This window comes from Anser brachyrhynchus (genome assembly GCF_964034855.1).
Source record: "Anser brachyrhynchus genome assembly, chromosome: Z".
In the NCBI taxonomy this organism is placed as follows: domain Eukaryota; kingdom Metazoa; phylum Chordata; class Aves; order Anseriformes; family Anatidae; genus Anser; species Anser brachyrhynchus.
Window position 1 is genome coordinate 37,607,690 of NC_137697.1, and position 17,756 is coordinate 37,625,445.

Sequence of the window (17,756 nt, forward strand, 5' to 3'; positions counted from 1 at the left end):
CATCTCTAATCCAGGTAAACTTGCTGACCCACAGTTTATTTGTACTATTTGGATGAACAGTGTTCTTCTGTATTACATTGCATGTATTTCTTAATTTCTTGGTTACTTACCAGTGGACTGTACTGCATCAATTTGAACTGAAATATGTAAACAGTGTATATGTGTATTTATATACTTACAAATACACTATTTCAATTATATATAGATGCACATGGACACTGTTGAAACATGAAATATTCAGTATATATACATGATACAGTATGTATATAATATGCAGTATATATGTGGTCTAACATACATAGGATTTGTTTAAAGAAATTTATTTCCACAACCAGATCTAAGGGTAAACAAAAGTTTTGACCTGAAGTCTGAGTATTGCCTTTCCTAATTTTCAGCTGTTTGCTTTAGGTACTATGTTTTAAGTTTCTTACTGTTCCTTAAAAAGCTACTGGAATTTTAAAAGAAAACTTTATAGAGAAGATCGGTAAGCTTCCAACTCCTATCAGAGCCTTCATTCAGATTTCATTTGCTTTGTTTTTTGTATTTTCAGCTGAGCTTGAAACTTCCTTTTAGACAACCATGGAAAATCCAAGGTCTTTCATTGTGGTAACATGACAGTCCGAGACAAATAGGCCGAAAGACTATATAGTCTTTCCTACCTTTCTCATGTAGATACAAATTACGGTTATACCTCAGAATAAGTGTAAGTATTGCAGTGTCTTTGAACAAAACTGGAAAGATCATAGATGAGACAAAGTAAAAATAATGCTCTAGGAAGTAGCCAAGCAGAAAAACTAACAGATAAATAATCCTTTTCCTATAGATCTGTAAAGTTCTCAGTTAAAATCAAAGATATTTAGTGACATATTCATAGGTATGAGTCTACCATGGAAGATACAGGGGTCCACTGATAAATGGGAAAACTTCTGGTCTTGAAACATATTTTTTTTTAATTAATTTTTTTTCCCCTGGGTAGGCCACTGTAAAGTATCACTTAGTTCTCAAAGAAGATTAACTTACCCATCAAAAAACAGGCTCTTTTGATCATGCTAGTGTGTAACTAATAATTAGTAAGAGTCAGGCTTGAGGTAACCTTGTTTATCTTTCAGTGCCAGCTGGTTTATAAATCAGTTGTGGATAAATGCAAATGATTGGTGCATTTATTTAAGTCACAACTCATATATAGCTGATCAGAGATAGAAATTACTTGGTCACGTTTAGATTGTGCTTTCTAATTGCTTCTCTGTTGTCAGCTGCAAGGCTGAAACTAGACCTGCCTATGCTGTGTTGGCACAAGTGGAGTGAGAAGATAAGAGGCCTTAGATATTAGACCACGTGTCTTGGCAAAACAAACAAACAAACAAACAAAAACACAACCAGAAATATTGATGGTAGTGTTGTTAAGGTATTGAAAGGATTAGGCAGAGAAGGAGGTGGCTTTCCATGTAGAACTTCATGAATGTTGAGGCTCTCCATGGGAAGAAAATAAATAAATAAATAAATGTTCTTCTTTTAATAAGTTTCCTGATTACTTGAGACAGATAAATGCTTGTCAGACCTCAGAGATTTACCAGCAGAGGTAGAATTTACAGAGCCTGGCTGTAGTTGAAGTTTACTTATAAGCTGATTCCCTGTGGAAATATTTATAGTATGGGTGAAAGGTGCCTTTTGGTAAAGTAGCTTCCTTAACACTGCTTGCAAACAGTACCCACTTAACAGGTTACTAATTCATACCCTCCTTACTACGTACCAACTCCCCTGTTTGCAAACCATTGCAGAAATGACAGTCTTGGCTTAGAATTTTAGTGGTAGCTTTCTGCTGTGGAAAATTGGAGCCATCTACTGTCCTAAGAGATCATCATTGAAAGTGAAGTGTATGTTTTTTCTGGCTTATCCTGTATCCTCAAAAATTCTTCAGTGTCTGTTGTTAGTAGGATATTTGCTAATGACATGGATGCAAAATTAATTAGGTCTAGATGTTTCTGGGAAAAAAAACTTATCCAATAGTACATATACTAAAAAGCATTTTTACAGACTTCAGCATTAACTTTTACTTACAAATTTATGCTACTTAGGCAGCTTGAGAATCAGGAAAAAAGCTGATCAAACAGCCATCTGCAAGAGGGCAAGGTCTAAAAAACTCCTTCAATAAAACTAACATTTTTTCTGCTCAGTTTGTAGTTTCCACTTATCGTTATGTTCTCTCTTTTTTTCTTTCCTTCCCCCCCCCCCCCCCCCCAAAAAAAAAAAGAGTAGTTTATAATAAAGTACAGTTCAATTCTGAATGTGACTCAATGGGAAAAGCATGGCAGGGTCCTAGTTTCCTATTTCTGTTTCTTCCTCATTTCAGATCTAATAGACATTCAAACATATATGATTGTACCAACAAAAGAAAAAAAAATGCGCTTTTATTTTTGTATCTGGCAGCTCTGCAAGTTCAGATCAAACTTTGGAAGTCTGTCAGGATCTTTTTCCTCTAATGCTCCTACAGCATTTCTGCAGGCTGCATTATGCCACTGTCTGCTGGCCAGTTGCCCTGTTTATGCCCTTGTGATACCTAGCATTATGTTTCAAAACCTTAAACAGGTGTAACTACATGGAACTAAACAAATAATCGTATGTCATTTTGAGACACAGAATAGGCTATAATCCAGGCAGCTGTTCCTCAGTTGCGATGAACTATTCATGTGTAGGGAGAGAGAAGAAATATATAAAGCTTATTTGCTGTTAGAAGTTGAAAAATACACACTAATTAGTTTAGCTTGTAAGGTTCCCTGTCATTTTCATTACTGTGGTAGTTGGTAATGTCTTATACACGTATGCAAACACACCCAATGTGAATAAGGCAGCATTTATGTGTAGGTTGAACCAAATGATTATAAATGAATTGAGGGATGTCTCCTGGGATTGGACATAAAGGTCTTGTAAACTGAAAATTTTATAAACAAACAGCTGTTGGGAAAATACCATTATGCTGTAATAGCTGCTATTAAAATCCATTAGCAATCTTGATGGCCTGTTTGAATTTGATGCATCATTTGCTCTGACAGCATTTCTTTCTAAAGATTTTTGTAAAATATATGTAGATTATGAAAGACAGTGGTAATAGACTAGGAGATTAATACTGATTACACATTGTACTTCAATGTGCCAATCAAGCTTTGAAGAATGCTGTGTATCCTTCAGTTTAAATGTCGGTGGACTAACAGAAACACATTAACCTGAACAGCTGCAAAGCTTTCTCTGTGACTGTAGCAGAAACACACAGCTCTGAAGAGATGAAATGTTTCCGGGTTAAAACCCCTAGCTTAGGCAACAAAATAAATCTTCAGTTGAGTTTGTGCACTCTCCTAATTGATGCCAAGCTGTCATTCACCAGTTCAGATACCGAACTAGATACCAGATGCCATAGGTTTAATGTACGGTCTGTAGACTGTGCTGCCACCAAAATTACTCAGGCTCCTAATGAAATTTTGAAAAATCTATGTGCTAAGAACTATCTAAAAACTCCTGTATTTCAAAACCAGTTTGTGTCAGTATCTTATGTAAATTGTCCCTTCAGAAGCAGGTATGAAAACCCATGGAGTGGAATTTGCCTGTGTCTGTGTACAAGGGTGGAGATGCACATAGCCTTATCATGGATGCTGCAAGTGCACCATCTGGTGGATTAGCAAGAATGAAAGACTAAAGCTTGGTGGAAAAGTCAGATTTTAAACATCTTTTGATCAAGACTTCTTGTCTGCACACCTCCCCCCCCCCTTTTTTTTGTAATGCTCACACTCTGATGATGTAATGCTTGCTACTGTATATACTTTGTTTCCTATTTCTTCTTGTATCTTCCGTTTTCCAATGTTTTATTCTATGAATGCAACATAACTTAACCAGGAGTCCTCTACAGTTACTATTCCCTTACAAACTCATATGTCAATTTTATGGAGACCCTGCCTCACCTCTTCCTACCGGTTGCTTTGTCAAATCTTCTTTCTCCTCTCCCATATCTGCTTTCTGCTGAGAGGACTGTCAAAGGATGCCATGTCTTTTGCTATTTCCTCTCATCACTCATTTTCTCCTTCCTGGTGGAAGTACAGAGGTGGAGATAAACCACAGACAGAATGAAAGAACAATGCTCTGCCCAAGTGCAGAGCATGCAGCAGAGACGTGGTCAGTTGGTTTTGCAAAAGGAAAGTGTCAAAGGATGAGCACTTTATAGTAAACAGACGTAAGTTGGTGCCCTTGTGTCTCTGTAGATCTGGACCATTCTCTTTTATTTTATTTCACAGATAAAGGGGTTAAAATTTTATTTTTGTTAGGGTTGTGATAATAGCATCTTCACCGAAAGAGCTGTAGATCTGTGATACCGCTGCTTGTTCTGTCTTCTCAGAGTTGCAAGAGGCTAAAACTAGAGTAATATCGTAGCTGTGTCATTTGACATACAAGTTGTTAAAAGATCCTTTACTTCACTACTTACCAGGTACTGCATATTTGTGATAGTTTAGTAAGAATTCTGGTATATGCCTCTTCTTAGCACTCAGCAATGGATTGCTTTGCAACATACAGTGTAGCAGAGGTAAAGCACTTGTGTTATTCCATATAGATCCTTTCATGGTTTAAAGCAAGTCTGGATGCTATTTGGAGCCCCATTTTTTCTCATTAACATGTTATCATTTTCTAAAATACTTTCAGAACATAAATGAGGCCTTGAACCATCAGGCGTCAATTTCACAAAAGAAACCAAAGTGAGTGCATTCTAAAACTGAGCTGACAGTATAAAAAAATCCTTAACTCTGGGCCTCAGTAATAAGGTGCTTGTGCACATTTTCCTTACTTCCGTAAATGTCTTCACTTCAGTGTCTTTAGTATGTCCTTAAAATGTATTCAGATCTTACTATTTATAAGTATATTAGAAATTTTGCTGCCCTGTGTTTACTTAATTTCCATAAATGTTGAGACAACACAAATTCAACATTTTAAGAGTTGTTTTCAAAACCTTGGTCTTAAAGCCACAAATTTTCAAGAGACTATAGTGAAGTCAATGAGTAGCAGTATATAACTTGGTAAATAAGCTGATAGATTTGTTAAAGGAACTTTTTCTTTGGTATTGCTGATAAGTATTTGCTTTTTTCCTTACTGTGTTAGTTGCTTCAGAGATCATGCGTGACAGCACTCACAAGGTAGAGGATAAATAAAGGTTTTTAAGGAATTACAGCTATGCATAGCATGCCTGTGGTTAATTCAAGTATATGATGTTAGTTTATTATATATTTACTTTGTTGTTAATTTTTTAATGTGTTATTTGTTGAGTTTGTATTTAAATATATTTCTTAACGATACTGTCTGACTCTACAATTTACCTATCCCTTTATTCAGGCGACAAAGTATTGGACATAGACAGATTAGGCTTAAATTAAGATTGTAGTGATTTAACTGCTTCTTATAATTTACAGCCCATTTTTGTTTGCCAACACCAACAAGATTGAGGGTATTACTGTATTATTGTTCTTTAGCCAAAAAAAAAAAAAAGATATTTTTTTCTCTTCTTACATAGTCTTAGACATCCTTCTAAACATTGAGGGCTCCAGGTAAGTATCAAGTAAAATTTGATCCATATTAAATATATTTCATCTGCTTTGGTCCCTGAGGGCAAGTGGTTATTAAACTAGATTTACATCCAGGTGCCATCAGAGCTGTGGTCCTGTGCCTGAGTGGTTAACTCTGAGTTGGACTGAGGACACTGCCTTGCCCTGTGCCTCAGTTTTCACTGTAACTTGTCTATGGAGAGAGCAAAGCATAACTTTGTGAAACATACAACTTGAGTAAAGCGCATATGCTAGAGAGTTAGGCTTTGTGTGCCAGTAGTCATCCAAAATCTGTCTCAAACACAGCTTGTGTTTTGTTCTCAGAAACTCGAGCCATCTAAATGGTAAAGTCTTCTGTCTTAGCTACTGTAAACATAAAACATAAAAAGGGTGCTGCTGCCCAACTACTGCCCAGTGTAACCGTGTTGTCTTCTGACAGGCATCGGCAAAGAACTTTATCCTGTTTTTGCTTGGGTTGGTAATGACTCCTTTTATCTCTTCTGAAGGAACTGACTGTTTAACAAATGAGTTGCTAAAGGCATTTTTCTTGCATAACTGTAAGTGCTTATTAGAAGAATCCTTAGGAAAACTTAAATGATTTACAAAAAAAAAATCTGAAATGATTTACAAAAAAACAGAATTGCAATTCTTACTTGTAAGCAAACTGGCTTTTTTTTTTGGTGGCTAAGTTCGGTGTACAGTATTTGATAACCTCTTCAATTCCTAGTTTGTGTTTAGGAACAGCCAGTGCAAATGAGACTAAAGCCAGTTCCACTGAAAACAGACTGAGCCCTGCTTGTTTCACTGTGTCTTGAAGCAAGATGTTCATGTCGTTGCTGGGGAAGCTGAACTGAATGAGCATGGAAAATAAGCTACTCTTGCTTCTAGTTGTTCTAGATGAGGGCTACTCAACAAGGCAACATAGGCATTTTGTGGCTAAGCAAGATACCAGAGATGTTATTGCAAAACCAACAATCAAAATAATTCAAAATGCATTTCTAAAATTTTTTACAAAGCAGTGAACTTTGACTCCCTGAAAGGACATTTTGTTAAACTTGGATGCCTGAGAAATAGTGTGAAGATTGTCCATGTAGGAAGCTTATGGGGGGAATTACAGGTACATTATTGGCTTCTGCCAAAATTCTTTGAAGTCAGTGGGAGGTTTTCCTTTAACTTCCGGTTCTTTGCATTCTGAATTGGCTTGTTCATTCAGGTTTACAGAGTGAACACCTAATGGTAATAATTACTATTTCAATTTTTTAATACTCAGAGATCCCAGTTATACAGGAGCATTTCAAAGCAGATCTCGGCTGCCTAAATGTAAACAGTTAAGTGAACTGAAGGATAAAAGCAGAACAAAGACTGAGGTGCAATCAAAAAACATTTTGCTTCAACAGGAAACGGCAGTTAGAGAGACTTGGGGCAATAGTCTTCTAATCTTTTAAAAAGTTAAAATTAAATTACTGAAGTGGTATCTGTGGTTCTTGCTGAAAATGCAATTGCATTAGGAAAGAGAATGAGCTCATGACTGGTACTAGAGGAAGTAAAAAGTAAGTCAGGAATTTGTAGCACCAGAGAAAGAAAATGTGCAGGAATAAACAGGAGTTAGAATGAATGGAAGAAGTACAGTTTTTGAGAATAATGATTTGAAGTCAAAAGACTAAGAGAGGAGACAAGAAGATCATTTAGAAAAGCAGAAAAAGGTGCCTAGGAGATATACAGGCCTTCAACAATTACAAAAAGTTGATGAAAAACAAAACCGTAAGAGTTTAAAATGTATTAAAAGGACTAGGTCTGAATCCTCCACAAATGATTCTTTTCTTTTTTTCTTTTTTTTATTTTTTTTTAATCAGCTAATCATTTTCAAAGAGGGTTTTTAATGGGGAAAAAAGGTGTGGGTCCTACACAAACCTGGATGCCTGGATATGCCTGCATCAGTAATATCTTGCTAAGTCACTTGCCTGCCTATGTGTAAATAGAGTGAAATAGCCTTAACAAATAAGTAACAGTGGTTTGTTTGTTCCTATAGTTAGAATGTGAAATGCTTACATGAATTAGCAAAGTAAATGTGATGAAATAAAATCAGTAACTTGGAATATAAAATATAATCTTTGAACAACTTAAAATGATGTAAGGTTAATTTGCATGGATGGACTACATCTACATGACTGCATTGCTGTGTAAGAAACACTCAGAATGAAGGAAAATACTTCAAAAAAAAGATTTTTTTTTCTCCTGACAAACTAACAATTTCACTTTAAATACCACTCATTTGTTGAGAGTGCCATACTGGAGGAGGAGCTTCAGGTTTCCTTCTACTTCCTATACACAAATGAGCTTTTTTTTCCCCAGTGCAGTGAACCTAAGAAAGAAGGAAGGTGACAGAGGCATGGTGAACTAGAATGCTGCTGGTCATCCCAAGAATATCACGTGGAGACTTTGGCTCTGTCTGGATTACAGCAGGAGGTCTTGCCGCACTTTCCTCTCCTTTAGCAAGGAGGGGACAGGGTTGGCTTCCATTGTAGAAAAGCAAACAGTTAATGCCTTCAGGACCAACTATGCTACATTATTTCTAAATATGCTCATGGGTGAAGACCTGATGATTTATTAGCCTGAGTGAAAATAATTTTCAAAGATTAGGAGGAAGTTATCTTCTGTTACAGGCACAAAGGACGTGTGATATATGAAGTAGATAAAATATAGTAGATAAAATGAAGTAGATAAAATATAAATGATATAAATACATACTTATTTTTTTCAGACTGCCTGTGATGGTATTCGTTTACAATATTGCTAACTTCTTGCTATTGAGACTGTTTTTATACTCTATCTAGTCTTGCTGTCTCCACACAAAAAGAGTGTTTGTGAAAGTAAGAGAGGAATCACTCTTTCATTCCTCTATGAGAGGAATTCCTCTATAGGAGCAGCAACGAAAGAGATACAGCACTTTTTGTCAAGACAAAATTATATGGGAAAATGGCAATGGAATATCATTGCCATTGTTACGACGAAGTAAGTCTCCATTTCAAATTTAAGCTGCAGGCATTAAAAGCACCTATAAGAATAGCTCAGCATTTTTAAACCATCCTGCCTTGGCATTTTTTTTCCCTTGATTATATCTTCAGGAAGAATTAACATTTTGATACAACATTTGTTCATGGATTGCAGTGGTTAAATCAATAGTTAATGAGGTTCGTCGTATAATTTGAGCTTCTAGTTTGTTTATGCTAGACCAACTTTATCCATACTCCAAACAAATTATCTCTTATAATCACCAGCCTGAAGATAAATCTCTAAATGTTTTTCTGATGATAGTGCTGTGGTTGGCAGGTGTTAGAAGTGCCTCCCAGGGACAAAGATTGAAGATGGGCTTGTTCTCACAAATCCTTCAGGCGAGGTTGTTTAGCTTTCTATCCTGTCATCTGCAGAGGAGCCTTGTATGGTGCCCTGCTAATGAAATCTAATAGGCAAAGGTCATATATCTTTATGAAGAAAAATGCAACGCTGGTGAGTGATAAATGTGCTCCATGGGGTTCAATGGACGATGCTCAGCAATAAAATCCGTGTTTAAACAGTGTTTCAAACTGCTTGTCATATCGCTATTTTTTGTGCCTTAACTACTTTTTTTTTTTTAACATTTCTCATTACAAGTGATGGAATTAGATAAATACAGAAATAGTTGAATATGTATGCAAAGTTGTGTACATAATTAAAGAAATAAGTAGGGACTTTAACTGGGTAATTATTTTTGAGTGTTCATAGCATGATGAATAAGATAGCTCACATAAACGTCCATGTCAGTATTATCCCTAAATATTGAATTTAGTTATAAAACACCTATTGACTAGTGATAGAACCACAGTAGGTAGTGTGAAAGATGTGGAGGTTTAGGTAGGTTCTGCAGTCAGATAGTTGTAAATCAAAAATGTCTCTGATAAATGTCAAAAAAAAAAAAAGCAGAAGGAAAATATGAGGATATATATACAGGTATAAGATTGCAGATAAAACTTTTAAAGAATGCAAGTCAGTCCCTTTAAGAAATTGCTAATCTGAAGTTAGAAGGAATTAAATAAACCAGATATTGTTGAATCACTGCTGTTTTTGGAGAAGTTACCAGTTCATTTGCTATAGTTATACTGCTGAGCTATAAGACAGTTCAATAAATCAACTCAGGCTTGATGGATTCTACAAACCATTGCAATGAGTGCGTGGAAGAGGAAAGAAATCTCTTAGTATTCCCTCTTTGACAAAAGGGTATGCAAAGAGCCTGAATGGATGAATGGTTGATTAATTTTGCTAGAAATTTTCTTGACAGCCAGAAATGTGTTGTTTTTTTTTTTTTACCATGTTTGCATGGGAGTTATTTTGTAAGGTATGAATTATAGCTTATGAATTTACACCTGAGACTTAGCTGGCTAAAATAGACAGCTCATGGTCAGTATATAGATGCTTGTGATGTGTCTTATATTTTAAATCATCAGCTCTGGCAAGGCAGCCTTTTGCTTGTTGTCACTTGCTAATCAGTCAACAGTGAAATCAAATATTGTATGTGATTAAATGAACCTTGTAACTGAAGTGGTAGGTTGTGTCTTTTTCAGTATTTTTTAATTGATTTACAAGCTGTGGAAAAATCAGTTGAGATAACCTAGCATGAGAAAGCAGAATTATACAAAGGAAAATAAAAAGTATATCCTATGCTTTAACCACATGGCCTATTGAAAACTAAGACGTAAGAATTATTGTTTCTTTTTTTCTTATAAGTTTCTGAGACAAATAATATATTAGATTGTATATACTATTCTGTACTTTAGCATAGAGGTTTTTCCTCTTCATTTTGTATATATTATATGCATATTTTTTACAGGTGATGTTTGCGTTTAAGTGTGGTGCATGAGCAGATCCCAGAATCCCTTTACCTTTAGACTTTGGATACTTACACCTGTAGTTTCAAAATACAAGACTTTGCTTTCTGTGCAGTTTGCTCCAGAAAAGCATGTATGTACTTACCTCAGCCTTCAAAATGATCTGGAGGGAATACGTTTTACCGTAGTGTGAGTGCATTTACCTGTAGCTCCCTTCTTGCAGCAAGTCATATTGCTAAGATTACAAGTTTTCTAGTTTGTCCTTTAACTATATTATGGAGGCTGACTTTTAAAGACACACTTCAAAACAGAGGTGTCATGTCATTCCCATGCACATCGCAACAGTATTCACACTGTTACATGTGCTTCTTTATACGAAGGACTTGATGCTTTTTATCTCAGGTAGTAATAGCAGCACCTTCTCAGGACACCTCAGTCCCTTCTGATATGTTTCATTCTTTGAGGGTATGTGCACAGACACCAGGGAGCATTTTGAACTTTGTATTTCAGACAGTTAGTTATACCGCCTCAGCAGTCAGGGGAGATTGTTTTGCTTATGAATAAGAATTTGTGTTCCTCCAGCTGGTGGTTCCAGTTCTCATTCTTGGTAGTGAACCCTGGCGATGGCAGGTGCTCCAGCAGGAAGGAAAATGTTCTAAACCAAATGGGACATTATGGCATCCCTCTGATATATGGATGTCATAATGTGTCATGATACGTGGAGACGTGGTACCCCAGCAGCTAAATTCAAAATGTGAATAGTGAATTTTCCTCTGAAAATGTGGAATAATGGAACTGAAGCTTGGTTGCTTGCCTGAGCAGATTTTAATATATATATATGTATTTAATTTAACACAGACATCTTTGTAAGTACTAGTAAAACACAGATAAAAATGTGTGAGCCTGAATTTGAATACACAGAGTTTGTACTTGTATAAAGTGTGAGGAAAAGCGTAGTTGCAATCTTCATTCATGAAGAGTGGATCATTGCTAAGACATACTAAAAAAAATAGAAGAGTGCTGTAGAAAAGGCAGTCCAGTGTGAAAGAGGCTAAAAACACTTCCCTTGAACAAAGCATGATTATTTCTTTTATTATAGATGAATTCTTTCTTCTTTGTTTTATTTTTGAGTTGTTCTGCCTTTGATGAAAATGATAGACACTGCAAGAACACAGCTGTCACCTACAGTAAAGGGAGTGAGGTCAAACAGACACCCATGACGAATTCTACGCAGTGTTTCACAGTCCTATACATCCTGGTTAGATTTATTACCAAGTTAAGCTAAAGATGCCTGAAGTTGAATGTCAGTTGTAATAGGGGACTCTGTAGAACAGCGTAGCACAACCTCTCAGATGCTTGTTCTCCTGCTGTTTGGTTTGGGACTGATACCTATTTCTTTTTGGAAACTTTGGGCAGCAGCACTGAGAGGAAAGGGCTGGAAACTGACTGCAAAATAGGCTGCTACGTCTGTTCTTTTCAGAAGAATGATAAATATTGGTATAGCAGTGCTGCTATTTAGTATATTGAAAGGCACACTAGAAAAATGTGTGCATTGAAATGTCTTTCCTCACAGAAGACATGAATTCTGTATAGTGTGTTTGCACCAGTGGTGTTGATACAAAGAAGAGGTCAAACAGTGAATACACTTGTACATGTTTCTGGTGTAGTCTTATAAGCACTCTACCGTTTATACTGTTTTCTGAGTTTTAGTGACCTTACCCAAAAACTTTTATAAAAAAAAATAGAATCTTTTTTGCTTCTTTTTGTTTGCTTGTTTGTTTTTTTAAATTTTATTTTTATTTTAGGCGGGGGCTTCTGGTAATTAGCTGGATTTACAACAAATGGCACACAGACTGTTAGCTCTGCATGTGTGCTATAACATTGGTGTTTACCCTATTATATTGCAATTTAAGTATGTCATAAAGTTTTATCAGTGATCACGCAGAAATAAACTGGAATGTAGAGGTACTGACCATGAAATATTAAGAGAATACAGTGTGAAACAGTATGTATTGACTTCTGGATAGTGATAATTGTTTTGATTGTGAAAATTGTAATGGGATACAGTGATATTCCTCATTTATATTTTGTGATGGTTGGGTATTTTTAGCAAATGAGTTGTCAGCAGAAAGGCTTCATTAGACCCATCAGGGTATCTGCCCATGAATAACGAATCCCAAACTATACTGACAGTTTCCTTAAGCCAAAATGATGGAGCACCTCTGACAAAAGCCATATTGTGCTCTCCATGTGAAGAGTGTGAAGAACAAAAGAGACAGTTTGTTCTTAATTTGGTCAGGTTAATATTGACACAGCTCAGAAGAATCAGGAGTGTGTGTAATATACATTTACAGTGATCACTTGGGTAATTGGCTGTTGGCTTCATGAATCAGAAATCAAGGAAGAAATTACAAATTATTTCTGAATATTTTTCAGAGAGTTTGATTAATTTAGAGGCTTGCACAAGTTTGTCATCATGTTAACTATTAAATTTAAAAAAATAGGTTACTATAATAAAATTGGGTTTCAGAGAAATAAGTTCCAATGTACGACCTACCTAAAATTTGTATTGCATTTCTCAACAAAAATGCATAATAACTGAAGGCAGGTCATGTTCAAAAATACTTCAAAAATCTGTGGATTTCTTAAGTTTTCTCATTCCATTTAGCTGAATGATTAAAAAAAAAGTTTCAGAATGTTCACCATATTTTTACGTTGTAGCACTGTATAAACTGTTTATATGCGTTAGACAAGCAAATGCACAAATTTATTACAGATGCTAAGATACTAAATTTCTACAGCATCTATATTGCTATTAACTATATTGCCAGTGCGTATGCAAAATACATTTACTATTAGATTCTACTTATTTCAGGTATAGTACATTTCAAGTATACCAGCAGTCCATTCTTTGTTATAGGATATTTGGAGGGCATTACAACAAATACTGCTTATATATGCTGTACCTGCTGTAGACTGCAAATATGAGTTAACATTTAAGCCAAACTATACTAATTAAGTAAGGAAAAGAAGTATAAAATGTATAACTGGCTGACCTTTGTCCTGGTTTGGCTCCAACCCAGTGTATTTCCTACTATGCTAGTTCATCAACACATTTTACAATGCTTGTAATTAATTTGGGATGTATCAGCTTAACTGTTAAAATGAATAGCATTTTTTTCATTTTTGAAAGAAATGTTTTATCTTCTGTTAGCATTTACAATATATGCAACATTCTGGTTATTTACTTAGGTTAGCAAATCTGTGGAAGAGTCCATATGTCTACTATATCTTTCAATACATAGTCTTTGGTAATTTATAAGATTTTATTGTTTATGAAAATCCATTTATTTGAATGTTTGAATGATTGTACTGTTTTAATTGTGTTGTTGGTATTAATTAAAAAGAGTAAACTTAATGGATGTTTTAGGGGGTGGGAGTAAACTAAGTTTTAAAAGTTGATTAGTAATATTTGTTAGCACAAATAAAATTACCTATTCTTACTTTAAAATTAATGATTAAATTAACATTTTGGTTTATAGCCCAGTCAACCAAAAAAATTCATCAGATAGAATGAGGATGCTGTAAGATGTATAATCTGATCTTGTCTTTTTTCATAGCTTAGTCAGCTGCATTTTCCAGCAAATCTACTTTTTGACCCATTCTTTTAATAACGTCTGTTTACCAAGTGTTCCATTTCTAAGTTGTTACTTCATTAAGTAACATTACTTCATTAATAGAGGTAACAACTGATGAGAAATATTTATTGTTAATTATTCAAATTACAATGTTTGGGAAAAAATAGCAGCTTACGTTCTCAAGTATAATTTGAATGTTAATAAGTGTTTATACAATAGTGGTGTGAGAAGCTTGTCTCTTCTTCCTGATTCCACAGAATAAATATAGTCTTGGGTTTCATACCTTTGCTCAATAATGACTATTTTATTAGGAAGTCTTCTGTGGGATAAAGTTTGTGGCGTAAAATTTATGAAATTAACTGATAAATTGGCTGTAATCAGCATCATTTTGCTGGACCTGGCCTGTGTTTTGACATACCTTAATGACTTTGTCAGTATTACTGCTGATTTGGTGTCACTGTAAAACATACCTTGCATCCTTAAATAGTCTGAATGTTTTGTTTAAAGACGTGGTGTACGGCAGTAGCGTAGCTAAACCCTTTCCCATGCTGCTCTGAGCAGTCTCTTATCACTTGCTAGTGTTGCAGCACTGCTCTGTCATGACCCAGTAAGAAAGACATGCAGACTCCATAAAGTATCTTTTAAAATGCTGTGTGCTAGAGCTAATACTGCAAGGAGAGAACATTACAGATAATCTTATGTCCCTTTGGTTGGTTGGAACCATGAGGGGTGTAGCATCAAACAGGCTCTGACCCATTACAGCAAGCTGGACAGACCCTGACTACAGAATAGATTTCCCCGTTTTGCTCAGTTGAACTATTAAAAGTTTGTTTGTTTGTTTGTTTTTGTGATGTTTTGTTTTGTTTTTTCAAGGAAACAAGTTCATTCATTGTTTCTACTGTCAAACAGAAAGGATGTTCTCATGAGAACTCTGTGCTTCTCTGTTAGATAAGGGAAAGGTGACGTGGATGGTGCGATAGCCAGTACTGAGTGGGAGCTGCCTGCAGGCTCCTCTCTTACAGTTAGGTGGTGGAGCTTATTCGGCGTCCAAAGACAATGTGCAGCACAGCACAGCCTGAGGGCCACGTTGTACGTGCTTCATGCACAGCTCAGGCCTGTGCCTTTTCAGATTCTCTCTTTAACCTTTAACGAGTCTCCTGATCAGGAGCACTACAGATAGCAAGGCTGGCTACTTTACCACTTCTGACTAATTGCTCTTCGCTGGCTGTCAGCCTCAGCACTTGTTCTAGCATCCTTGGTCTGTATTTTTCAACAGCATAAGACAAAGCCAACTCCTTTCTTTCAGCATGTGAACAAGAGAGTTACTTACGTGGCATTAAATTGTTGGTTTCTGGTTTTATTATACTGATTTATGAAGGTGCATTTTGGGAATACCCAAAGATAATGTATTATTTGTGCTTATTAAAACAGATATTTTAGTATGGGTGACCATTAGACGTTTTACATGCTGACAGTGCTTGTAGATTTCTTAAATGATGGTGGTGGTCTTTGTTCTGCACAGATTCTGGGTTCTGAAAAGTTCATGAATATGGTTAACATTGCTTCTGTTTGTAGTTCCGCCATATGCCCAGCTATAGTAGTTGCTGTGAATATAATGTCTGTGATCAAGTATTTTCAAAATAATGACTTTACCTGAGGTAATGAATTATCTGAGAATAGGGATTTACGTAAGGCCATGTTAAGATCTCCTTTATTCTGCCAGAAATTAATGCAAATTAAGGTTAGGATGAGTATAGATGCAATATAGAAGCTCTAGGATCATGAGGCTTGAAGACTAGATGTTTTTTAGACTCATCATTTATCTACCTTATGTACAGTCACAAAACACCATACAGACTAGATCCACAATTGGACCACGTCGTTCCCTTTGACCTCCCATCAGCTTGAATTGGCTGTGAGTGAGCAGCTGAGATAAGGAGTTATTGAGGATCTTATATATATTAAGGAGGATCTTCAGATAGTTTTGAATCTGTTCTAGTTCAATTTTTTTATTCCAACAGTTTGTAAGTATTCCAACTGTGTTTAGGACTGGAATAACTAAAGTCACTTTCCCATGCTTAAGCATGTTTTGGGACTTTTTCAAATATACCCAGTACCTGAGCCTTCAGAAAAATGTTACCAATTTTGACATTCAAACTTTATTCCCCATAATTCTTCACTGTATTTCCCTATTCAGGTTTCAGATCTGAATGTCCGCCAGTAAAATGATAGCTTGTGCAGTAATCTGCATGAATCTCACATAAAGCTAATTGTGAAGTGCTACGCAAACATCAAAGCAGAACTTCATTACTAATCTAGGAAAGAATCTACTTCCAAAGCATTTGACAAATAGATTGTTTTAAGTTCAACTTAAAGGGAGGGAGACACATTTTGTGGACATATCTGAGCAGATTAATGAATAGTATTTGTATATATCTTACCAAAACAGTAATTTATCAGGTAGGAGACAGATGCAAGGGAATAACATGCCAATCTGCATATACAGTTGTTTTGTGTTTATGATGAACTGCTGTTTATTCAGGACTAGTGTAGCTTGGCAGCATCAGAACAATTATAGCATATGACATTGTGCTTAGCTTGAAGTTGACAAAAAATTTCTCAAATACAAATAGAAGCATAATGGCAAAAGTAAAATTTCTGAAAATTTTTTCATTTTCCATTGTCTGAAGTGATGACTGAAGAGGGCTATTTGCACTTTGTGCATTATGTCCTCTGGTCAGAAAGAGGGATGTATGGTTTATATTGCAAAATCTAGATGATTCTACATTGCACTAGTCTAAGCGGAATTCTATTGCCAGTTACAGCAACTGAGGTATACTAACGTTTCTGGATATTTTCATTACAGATTTGGATGGGATGAGCTAGGAAAATATGCTGACGTTTCTTTACATTTCTTACCATATTTCAGGACTGTTTGTTACACAGGAGTCTCCTTGGTGATCTGAAAGCATTCATAGATAAATATGGGTTTGATGTACTTGTCATTTTGGCCAACTCTTTGTCAGACGAGGAGCAAATGAAACGGCAAATTGCAGTATACTCGGAAAACTTAGAGCTAGGCAATCAAGTAAGTACCTGGAAAAAGAATCTAAAAATGTTTTTCCTGAGAAAGTATTTTTTAAACTAGTTAATGGTGAAGTGCTGGATAATTAAGTGGAGCTAAGAAGTAACTACACTTGTCTGGAAACTGAGTAGTTATTTGAAATGTCCGCATTACTTACATGACGCAAAATGCAAGATTGTAGTATTTATGATTATTTCAGACCAACCTAATAAAAATGCTGAATAGTCACAAGAAATATAATAAGACAGAATATTTTTCAGCTTAGTTAAAACAGGATGATCTTTTTTTACTGGTTTTGTCTTGGTTTTCTATTGTGATCTACACAATCAAATCTTTGACAGTGGGTCATAAACAAACACATTGTAAACGGTAATGACCAGAACTCATGTCAGTGTATTTTATTGCTAAATAATTTAAGCTCTGAAATGAACCCAAATTATTTCTAGAATGTTAGTTTATCCAGTCAGATGCTGTCCATTTTATTTCCCATATATTTGTTCCCAAACTGAGGAATTCATTCCAGGGGCAACTTCTTGTACCTTTTTCTTGGTCTTAAAAACTCAGAAATCTTAAGGCAACAACTAACCATTTATTT

At 35.6% G+C, this 17,756-nt stretch overlaps 1 protein-coding gene across 9 annotated transcripts in view; it reads left to right on the forward strand.

Moving 5' to 3' along the window:
* Positions 1 to 17,756, forward strand: part of PRUNE2 (prune homolog 2 with BCH domain) — a 139,298-nt gene that overhangs the window by 63,824 nt on the left and 57,718 nt on the right. For all 9 annotated transcript variants that reach the window (XM_080574511.1, XM_080574513.1, XM_080574512.1 and 6 more), the window contains exon 7: positions 17,006 to 17,164. In XM_080574511.1, the coding sequence (XP_080430637.1) occupies positions 17,006 to 17,164 (159 nt within the window). The remainder of the gene's footprint in view (positions 1 to 17,005; positions 17,165 to 17,756) is intronic.